This window comes from Papio anubis, chromosome 3 (genome assembly GCF_008728515.1).
Source record: "Papio anubis isolate 15944 chromosome 3, Panubis1.0, whole genome shotgun sequence".
Classification (NCBI taxonomy): Eukaryota; Metazoa; Chordata; class Mammalia; order Primates; family Cercopithecidae; genus Papio; species Papio anubis.
The window spans coordinates 96,733,655-96,744,570 of NC_044978.1; the positions used below are offsets into that span (position 1 = coordinate 96,733,655).

General features: G+C 46.2%; 1 protein-coding gene and 1 long non-coding RNA gene across 3 annotated transcripts in view; one reads left to right on the forward strand and one right to left on the reverse strand.

Moving 5' to 3' along the window:
- USP46 (ubiquitin specific peptidase 46) overlaps positions 1 to 8,318 on the reverse strand; it is a 73,973-nt gene extending 65,655 nt beyond the window's left edge. Inside the window, exon 1 of one of the 2 annotated variants that reach the window (XM_003898897.3) lies at positions 8,098 to 8,318. In XM_003898897.3, the coding sequence (XP_003898946.1) occupies positions 8,098 to 8,133 (36 nt within the window). In that variant the 5' untranslated portion in view covers positions 8,134 to 8,318. Of the gene's footprint in view, positions 1 to 5,287; positions 5,563 to 8,097 lie in introns of those variants that run through there. The other variant, XM_003898898.4, reaches the window with a different exon arrangement.
- On the forward strand, positions 5,711 to 10,452 carry LOC110743295. The gene is made up of 2 exons (XR_004182758.1): positions 5,711 to 5,796; positions 9,848 to 10,452. It is a non-coding gene; the product is annotated as an uncharacterized LOC110743295 (long non-coding RNA).
- Positions 10,453 to 10,916: the final 464 nt, after the last annotated feature.

Consider the following 10,916-nt stretch of genomic DNA (forward strand, 5'->3'; position numbering starts at 1 on the left):
CTCAGCTCACCTATAACAGAATGTGGAGGGAGTAGGAAGGAGGAGGGAACACTAATTTAAAAGGCAGATTCCAGAGCCCCAACTAAGACCTACTTAATCAAACTCTCTGGGTGTTGAACCCAGAGTCTAAATTTTTAATAAGAGAATGCACATGTGGGCACCATTCTTTGGTACACCAAAGAACCTAAAACCATACATTTCTTTGTTTAATGAGGTAATACTCGTCATACTCTGAAAATTAAAATGAAGTGTAGAGAATACTTTCTAAATATTTGAGACAGTAATTCCACCAGTATATATTCAAGCAGATCCAGATAAAAATTTTCCTGCACTGTGTACCTAACCTGAAGGACAAAGAAATGTATTTTAGGAAGACAACCATCATTTCACAATGCCTTTCTAAAAGAACTTGAAAAAGCAACTGGGTAAACAGGAAAACTCCACGAGTCCAGTTTTGCTGCTGTTCTCACCGGAACAGGCCCTAGACACAATTTTCACTAAAGCCAATTTCAATTAAACCAAGCAAATGTGGCTCGACCAAGGCCTGGCTGGCATAGGAAGGTCTCCTGAATTTACTATCAAAACTCAAGATATCTTCTCAGTGCTACTCTATTATTTTTTTGTTACTTGTTTTCACCCCTCCACAGTGATTATCTTGTCATCATTTTTTTCACCTGCATCTTCCAATTCATCCCTACCTTTCACGACTTTTGCTTTGGTCTCCTTGATTTTCCTCTTCATTGTCCCTGTTTTCAGACAAAACCAAAACTACAATCCTGACTTTCAAGCCCTGGAAAACTGCTCCCAAGCCCGAGTTGAAAACAAACCAGCATAACAAACACATGAAAAGATGTTCAACCTCCCCTAGCAAACAGAAAAAGTGCAAATTTTAAACCACAAAGGCACAATTTCACACCCATCAGATTGGCAAAACATCAAGTCTAGCAATATCAAATATCTGTAAACATGTGAAGCAATTGGAACCCCCAAATGCTGCTTGGTTGGAATGCAAATTGGTACAACTTCTTTGGAGAGCAATCTGGCAACTTATTAAAGAAGACGATCTAATTTCTTTGACCCAGCAATTCCCTTCCAGGTTTACACCACAGAGAAACTGTCAACTGTCAACTGTGTATACTATACACAGGGAGATGAGTTCACAACTGTTCATTGCACTAAAACAGCACTCACAAATTTGTAAGCCTGCTTACAACATTACAATGAATGTGTCATAGCATATTTATATAATAAAATGTTGTTATATAGCAGTTAAAATAAACCAGGATTATGTGTCTCTCAATAGCAAAATCACAATTTAAACAATAAAAGCAAACTGAGAAGAATGTTTAGTATTATACAGCATGTTTAAAACATGAAAAAATACACTATATCTAGTTTATGAATGCACACAAATCTAGTAAAAATATAAAAATACACAATAAACAACAAATGCAGAATAGTGGTGGAGGGGCAACGAGATCAGGAAGGACTCATAGGTGGTTTTAAATGTATATATAGTATTTTATTTCTTCACGGGGTGGGGAGTACACGAGTATTCACTCTATTATTCTACATTTCTGTATGTCTAAAAATCACCCTCACTCAGAAAAAAAGCCAAAGTCTGAGCTAATTTAAAAGTATCTGAGGGTTCTGAAAGTGGCATTGGAACTTGAGGAAGAACAGGAAGGTTGGCCCTATGAGTGTAAAGTGAAGCTTTGGGGACCATGGAGTCCCACTACCATGATCTTAAAACTATCCATGACAAAGAATCATTCTCAGAATTGTGGTAAACTTCCATGTACAGCACTTAAAACATCCCTCAAACTTCAAGCCATAGTCCCAGAAGAGAAATATTCCAGAAACCCTTTACTGTTGGGGTTGGTTGGTAATCGAGTTTGTCTCAAGAATGTTTTTGCAGCAGGGCACAGTGGCTCATGCCTTTAATCCTAGTACTCTGAGAGGCTAAGGCGGGTGGATCAACTGAGATCAGGAGTTTGAGACCAGCCTGGCCAACATGGTGAAACCCTATCTCTACTAAAAATGCAAAATTAGCCAGGCATGGTAGCAGGCACCTGTAATCCCAGCTACTCGGGAGGCTGAGGCAGGAGAATCATTTCAATCCAGGAGGCAGAGGTTGCAGTGAGCCATCGCACTCCAGCCTGGGCACCAAGAACAAAACTCTATCTCAAAAAAAAAGATTTTGCTGGTTGATTTTTGGGTGGCCTTTTCTCTTAAAGACCACCAAGGCCTTTCAAACCCTTAGGCCAGCATTTGGTTCCACCACAACTGAAGGTTTGTTATAAGAAGCTGCATTAAAATAATTAGACCAGAAAAGTTAACTAGACTAAAAGACACCATCTTTTACATCTCTTCTAGTTAGTTAGCTTTGGGTGGCTTCATGGGTAGGCTAGAGATAGAGATAGGTGGTTACCAAATACCCTTCTGATGATACCACAGAATTTAATACCGTCATGGAACCCCAATCCATTCACACTAACTAGAAAGACCAGGAGGGGGGAAAAAAGACATCTGAGCTAGAGAAATTTCTCTTAATTGCTAAGAGAATAAAAATGGAAAATGTCTTTCAATTATAACATAAACATACCAAAATTCCACTTAGTGAAGAATAAATAAACAGGTTTTATGGTATGAGTGAACTGAAGCACATGAAGTTGCTATTCAGAAAAGGTATCATAATCTTTCATTCTAACTAAATACTGGCATTCAACTTCGTTTTCTTGGAGGAGTCCAAGAAAAACAGAAAAATCCGCAGAACTAATTGTCAGGTCCCGACCTAACATAAACCTCTGCATATGAGACCAGTGGGGCCAGAAAAACAGAATTTCTTTTCTTTAAACATTAACTCACCTCACCTCACACTGTATTTTCTAACCCCAGCAACTATCAGAGTAGACCCTCACATGACTTTACACCTAGCTGAGACATTAACTAAACTTACAGTTGCCAACTATCTTTGAGAATGGCAAGCATGAATAACAGTAACAGAGGAAAAGGCAAGATATCTGTGCCCCAAATCATAAGACCAACATATTTTTTAATAATTAAAAAATTGTTTCCAACCATTCTCAAAATACTTGCCTTAGGTAAGTAGTTATCAAGATAAAACTATAAAAATTCTCTAGTTTTCTTTCAAAATTTTAATGTTTACTTTCCCTTTATTTCAACATAACTTCATTTATTTATATGTATATGTTTTTATTTACATGATTTTATTTGTTTGTTTGTTTTTGGTAGAGATGGGGTCTCACTATGTTGCCTAGGCTGATCTTGAACTCCTGGGGTCAAACAGTCCTCTTGCCTCAGCCTCCCAAGTACTGGTATTACCAGTGACCCATCATGGCCAGCCTACTTCATTGATTTAAAAGAACTAAAATCTGGCACTCAAACTGGTGTCAAAAATTATCCTGAGGCTGTTCTACAGATGCTAAAATGCTAATATCTCATAAGTTTAATGCAGTTTTAAACAAGGCAGTTAGGTAACAAAGTGGTTGCTAACCAATTAAGACGTGCAGATTTTCATAAAGGCTTTATCTAAGAAATTCTACTAAGAAGCTTTTCATGACCAAAAACAGAAAATCAGTTTTAGAAGATGAGAAAAACAAAGGTCCCCAGAAATACAACAATTTGTCCAAAAGCACCATTAGATTCATGCTTAACTGGAGAGACACCCAATGGTGCAGATTTCAATTCTAACTTACATTGACTATAATCATGCCCTCATATAAAATAAAAGCCAGAAGTAGAACATGTATCCAACTTTGGTCAAATAAGAATATATTTTTGAAATGTCCTGTTGTATTAATCAGTCTTTCCACTGTACAGCTGCTGGGAGTTTGTTCAACCTCTATCTGTGCTGGTATCACACTGTATTGAAATGGTTTCATCTTGGCCGGGCGCGGTGGCTCAAGCCTGTAATCCCAGCACTTTGGGAGGCCGAGGCGGGCGGATCACGAGGTCAGGAGATCGAGACCATCCTGGCTAACATGGTGAAACCCCGTCTCTACTAAAAATACAAAAAACTAGCCGGGCGTGGTGGCGGGCGCCTGTAGTCCCAGCTACTCGGAGGCTGAGGCAGGAGAATGGCCTGAACCTGGGAGGCGGAGCTTGCAGTGAGCCGAGATCGCGCCACTGCACTCCAGCCTGGGTGACACAGCGCGAGACTCCGTCTCAAAAAAAAAAAAAAAAAGAAATGGTTTCATCTTTACCAATGTTACACCCACAAGATAAGGAACGGTGGGACAGGGACCCACCTCATTCATTTATTAAGCAGTTGAATATAGTCTGTGCCAACACTAACATAGCAGGTCCTCAACAGATGGCCATTTATTGGAACAAAACTCGTAATCTATTTGATACACAGCATTTTCTCAGAGGTACATCTTACAGCATTATTAACAAATGAAATAAGATTAGAAGATCTGGACCAATTTGCATTGGTATGTCACATTTGGTTTCTTCTAACTAATGCTTCCTTTTTAGAAAATTCCTCAAGCTCTTCAAACAGGAAACTTAAAAAAAACCCAAAAACAAAAACCTTCCATTCGCAGGGCCATAAATATGTATAGGAAGTTAAATCCATTGGTCTGGATAAAAATCAGAGGATTATCAACAGAAGACATTTCCTCATGCTTGGTAGCAGCTAGTGCATTATGAAAATTACAACACACCAGCCAAACAAGCTTTACTATATCTGAACCAGACACTGCTGTGTGGCCAAGCTGCCTTGCCCTGAGCAAGTTCATCAAGAATTACCATGGCAGGAATTCACACGGAAGAAAAATTAAAACAAATGGAAACTAGTACTAAACTTCCAGTGGACAATAAAAGTTCAGCAAGTGGGTGGGTAAGTGGAGGAATGAAGATATTTTCCAAGTTTCCTATATCTAAAACTGGCACAAGAAGTATGGGGAAAAGAGGGGATGTTTAGTTCTCAATCACACAAAGTATCTGCCACAAGTTTGGTTTCTACTCTGCCAGGTCCTTTCTTATCTGGTGGAGGAAACAAATCCACTTTCAATGATAGATCTTCATTTTTTCCTGTTACCCAGAAAAATGGTATCTTCTAACATCCTTTCTGGTCACATATCAGCCTGTTTAAAATATGTCAAACGATCTGCTTAAAAAAAAAAAAAAAAAATGCAATCCCCACTTGCTCTTACTACAACTACTCAAACCAGCTGGGACCAAACAAACTTAGGAGTGGGAAGGGTCAGTAAGAGGCCCACAGAGAAGCTAAGCAGTGAGAAGGGACCTGTAAGACACCTACCTGGAAACAATTCATTATTGAGCGAAGAATCAAGGTCCAGTGAATATTTACGTCTGATGCAGTGAAAAGACAGCAGTTTTCTCATATCCAGCCTTCTCCTCTGGGAAGGAAGACTGGGAGGGGCGGTAGGGGCGGTGGGGGCGGTGGGGGGGGGGGTGACCTGAGCAGGGGGCGGGGTTAAGGATTCCCACTCCAGCCTTCCTATACGTGGGCGGTGTTTATATTAGTGGTTGCTTCCACCAGGTCTGAAATGGCATGATCTCCACTGTCCTTTAAACACCTGGTAGATGACATAACAATGAGAAAGATGATGTTGACAATGACACTGAGTTCTAGCCATGTACCAGGCCCTATGCCCGAGTAATACAATATTAACATCTCCTTTTGGTAGATAAGGAAAGTCTAAGACTGGGCAACTTGTTCAAGGACACAAAGCCAACATGTGTTAGAACCAGGACCTGCCGAGCATGGTGGCTCACAGCAGTAATTTGGCGCTTCGGAAGGCTGAGGTGGGAGGACCCCTTGAGCCCAAGAATTAGGGACCAGCTTGGGGAACAAAGGGAGACCCAGTCTCTATGGAAAATTTAAAAATTAGCCAGGCATGGTGGCACGCGCCTGTAGTCCCAGCTACTCAGAAGGCAGAGGTGGGAGAATCGCTTGAGCCTGGGAGGTGGAGGCTGTAGTGAGCCACCATGTTCATGCCACTGCACTCCAGCCTGAGTGACAGTGTGAGACCCTGTCAAAAAAAAAAAAAAAAAAGGAACCAGGACCTGAACCCAGAAAGTCTGACATTAGAACCCAAACTCTGTCACTCTCTCTAGACACAGCGTCTAAATAGGCACATCGGACTCTTTAATTAATGAAATTACTCGTTCCTCACTTCATCTGGGTGATGGTCCTAAATTTGGTACCTTTTTAGGTCTCCACCCGAGATGTCAACTCTCAGGGCAGTATTGGCCTGCTCCTCTCAGGTCCTCCCCACACCCTGTCTCCCTGGCTGAGTTTCACTGAAACACATTGTGACATTCAGCCCAGGTGTGCCAGAAAGCCCCAACAGCACTGAGGGCGGGAGGGAGGCGGGTGGGGGGAGGTTGGGGGCTGGATTCCTCTAGGGACATGCTAGCTCTCAAGTTTCCAGCCTGCTTCTACACAGAGAGGTGTAACCACACACAAGCTGGACAAGAACACCACCAAGGGCTGGGATGGAGCCTAACCACCCTGTAGTATCCTTAGGCCTGCGGCCACACCAACAGACATGAAAGAGTATTCAAGCTGCTCCCGATTCACAGTTCCCTCAGAAGCTGGTCGTAGGAGAGAGAAACTGAGAAGGCATCACCTCTATAACAAGCAGCCCCTCCACAGGAATAAGAGTAAACCTGTCTCCTCGCAGAGAAACGAAAAAAGAGAAAACAGAAAGGCTCCAGGATCCACTCCCTGTATGAATTCGCCCGGCACCAACCAATACCTGTGCAGCTATCACTCTGGGAGGCCCCAGCATTTGCTCTGCTGGCCGTGACAGTGGCACGTCCCACTGTGCTGAAAGCTGAAGCCAGCAGGTCTCAATTCCACCCCTGAGCTAACACAAGGTTTCTTAATGCTCCTTTGCCATGTGTTGATCTTGCAACAGAATGTGGGACAGAAGATTTAAAAAGCTATGTGATGGGGGAAGGGCAGCCAGATCACCTTACACCAGGGCTTCTCCATCAAGCTTCCTTGGATTCCCTTTAGGGGCCAGTATTACTAGCTTCTAGGGAGGTTTTCCTCAAACTGGCACTGTAAGAGCACGTGTTGCCTCCGGGGACCAGCTTGGGAGGGGGCTGGAGGGGGGCGGGGTGCAGTCTAAAGAATGGAGCAAAGCACACATCATCTCACCCTGCAAGGGACAGCAATGCCTTACTCCAGTCTGAGCTCCCAAAGGCTCTGACAAGTGGAGGTGCCAGCAGCGTCCACCCTGGGGACCCTGGGGACCCAAGGGCTGGAGGTTTTTCCTACAGAAAAAGGGAAAGCAATGGGAGAAGCCCAAATTAAAGTGACCACCGCGTCATAGGCTCGGACTGCATCAGAACCCAGTGATGTCCCTGGCTGTATCCATGCCCGCCAGCCTCCCCTAGGTCTACAGCGGATAAGGTAGGATAACCCTGGAGACCTCCTCCAAGCCCACAGCCGGCCCCACCCTTAGGGCCTGCAAATATTACCGCTACAGAGCCTTGTCCCTTTTTCACAGATGGGGAAACTGAGGCATGCGGAGCAAATTACGGTGCTTTTTCAAACCAGGTTGAAGTTCACTTCTCTAGCCACAATTTTGCACTTTTTTACAGCTTTATTACATTTCCAATTTCTCCATATACACAATTGGTGTTGCAAAGTGAATTTTAAACACCGCTGAAGGACTGAACTCAAAATGAGATGAGGGCAGTCTGGGCGTCCAACAAGGCCGACTTGACCGCAAGAAGAGGATGGGTGCCCCCACCTCCACCTTATCCCCCACCCCCTCCCTGGGGACGTTCAGGTTCGGTCGCTTCCCTTCCCTCAAGCCGCTTCCACCGCAACCCAAGGGCGGGGGCGCAGCAGCGGGGCCGCGGGATCGCCGGGCGGGCTCTGATGTACCGGGGCTGAGGCGGGCGCGGGGGGCTCGGGGACCCTCCCCGGCCGCTGAGGGGGCTGCGACCGCGCGCCCAGCTCGGCGGCCGGGAACTTCTGGCGGCGCGGACCCCGCCGCCCCAGCCGCCGGGCGAATGGTGCAGTTCGGGCTTCCCTTTCTTTGCCTCGCCGCGAGTCGGGCGCGACCCCGAGGCGGCTCGGCCACTCACCATATTACAGATGGAGGCGATGTTTCGGACAGTCATTAGTCTAAAGGTTGCAGCGATCCCTCACCGCCATCTTTACAAGGGGAAACCGGGACTGCCCATGGTGGCGCGCTGGCGGGGAGGCCGGGCGGCGGCGCGGCGGCCTGGGGTCCGGCTTTCAGTTTGGCTGGGAGAGGGAGGCCGGGAGGAGGAGGCGGCGGCGCGGGGAGGGCGGGGAGGGAGCGCGGAGGGGCGGGGAGTGGCGGAGCGAGGGAGCCTGGGCCGCGGCCGGCGGCGCGGGGAGGAGGGGCGGCCCGGGCGCGCCGCGTGAGTCCGAGCCGGCCGCTCCGAGCGCTCCGGGCTGGGTTCCCGGGCCCCGCCGCGCCGCCTCCCTCCCCGCCCGGCCTGGCCTCCTGCTTTTCCATTTGATTCCCTGCCTCTCTCTATTCGGACTGGAATGCCGGGCCAGGCTCCGGGGCGCGCCGCTGCGGCAGCCGCACCCCGCAGGTCCCCCTAGCCGACTCCGACGCGGAAGCAGCGGCCCTCCTCGCCGTCGGGGAGCCAGGGAGCCGGGGACGGCACGGGGCGCGGGGTGGGGAGGCTGGAGGCCCGGGCCGGGGCGAACCCGGGGCCGCCTTCCGTCCTCGCTTTTTCCTCGTCGCCTTCCTCCCGCCGCGCCTCGGCAGCCTCCGGTGTTTAGTTTTTGGCGAGGGGTAGGGGTGGCAACGTCCAACTTTTAGTTCCTCCCGAGGGTTCCAACCAGATGGCACCGGCGGGGACCCAAGAAATAAAATGGGGCGAGGACACCGGAGCGGTCAGAGAGCCCTCGCCAGCCGCGGGCCGGGCGCCCGAGAGAGGGCGCCAGGAGGGGAGAGGAATCCGGGTCTGGGCGGAGGCCAGCAGCGGCGCGCTTGGGCGGCTTGTAACATTAGCGGGTCCAAAGGAGACGTCCCGGTTCCGCGCAAGCACTAAGGAGCGGAAGGAACGAAAACAAAACTTTTCCATATCTTCAAGGCAGGCATACCCCTCTCAGGAATGCCCAGCCTCCAATTGTTGAGATGGACGCTGTATGGGATCATGCACATTTCCCGCATTAAAGGTCGTGTCTGTGGGTTCAGAGGGTGAGTCTGTGCACCACTTAGCAGATAGGTCCACGCGAATTGAAGGGGCCGGTTTCTGAATGTGTGAAACAGTTACACATACAAAGTTGCAATTCGATGCTTTCATGGGAGAAGTTGTACAAGTGAGATGCGTGATAAATTCTTAAATCAATATATTTAATGACAAATTGAATCAGAAGAAAAATTAGTTGAAGATAGCTTTTATCTAACCAAGAGTAAACATTTGAGAGCCGTTGATTGCTAATACCCCTAGGATCTGGGGAGGAAACAGTAAGACAGACTCGTTGACTGAAGGTTTTGGGAGTCATGTCACTGTGTTTTCCAGTGCACATAAGAAATAATATTCCTGCTTAAGTCTTTCAACCTAAATATTATTTCCAAATACATCCTGATGATAATTTCTTCCATTGTAAGTCATGACTGATTTTCTTCTCTCTCTCTCTCTCTCTGTCTCTTTGTTTTTTAAGAGACGGGGTCTCTATGTTGCCCAGCCTGATCTAGAACTCCTGGGCTCCAGTGATCATCCCACCTTGGCCTACCAAAGCGCTGGGACAACAGGCGTGAACCACTGCACCCAATGCTTACATTCATGATCTCCTTTAATCGCCACCATAACTATTAGCCGGTAGATGCTATTATCTCGTTTTTTGCAGATCAGTAACATAAGGCTTAGAGGATCAAGTATCCTGCCCAGATGCCTTACCGAAATGCTACAGATGAAGTTGGTGTGGTAACCTGGGCTGAGCACTCTGGGAGAGGAAGAGAAGAGAGAAGACAAAAAACAACTGAGCTATGACCAATCCCAACACAGAGGCCCAGAAAACTTTAAGATTTGAGGATTAATGTCTCAAGGTCAGGAGCAACCTCAAGACTAAAACTCAGATCTCAGGACTCAATTTCACAGAAGTTCCACTGTAAAGGCATTAATCCAAATCTTTAAATGATATGAAAATTTTATAATAAGAGTTCAATATTTCTGCCAACATTGGCACATGGATTGCAAAGTCCACAGGATTGAAAACACCATCAACATAATGGAAATTGAACATCATCTGATTACTGAGTGCTATATCAGCAAGTTAAACGGATCTTTTGTATACATTTTAATGGTGTATCTCCTAAAACTGAAGTGTTCAATATAAACATCCAGATTGAAACTCAGGCAGTGATACATACACAACAAATCAATTGAACATGGCAGAGCTTGTCAGACTCATGAAAGATTAAATACATTTTACATTTCCACAAGTGTAGTATTCACAGGTCTAAATTGGAAAATTCTTGGGTTGAAGAAGAATAATCATAATCTTAGCTTCACTCATTGAGGAAACATTATTCAGGGATGATAAAAGGTAAAACCTTAAAAATATTGACAAGCTAATGAGAGAACTTTGAGATAAGCTGATATGCAGGTATCGTTAGGACTGGGAAAAGCAAGAAAATGGAAGGATGGGTTAGAGGGTGGCACTAAACGGCTGATATGGTTTAGGTATCTGTCCCCACCCAAATCTTATCTTAAATTGGAATCCCCAATTCCGGAGGCAGGGCCTGGTGGAAGGTGTTTGGAACATGGGGGAGGATCCCTCATGGCTTGGTGCTGTCTTCACAATAATGAGTGAGTTCTCCCAAGATCTAGTCATTTAAAAGTGTGTGGCACCTCCCCACTACCCCCCCAACTCTCTCTTGCTCTTACTCTGCCATATGAGATGTCTGTTCCCCCTT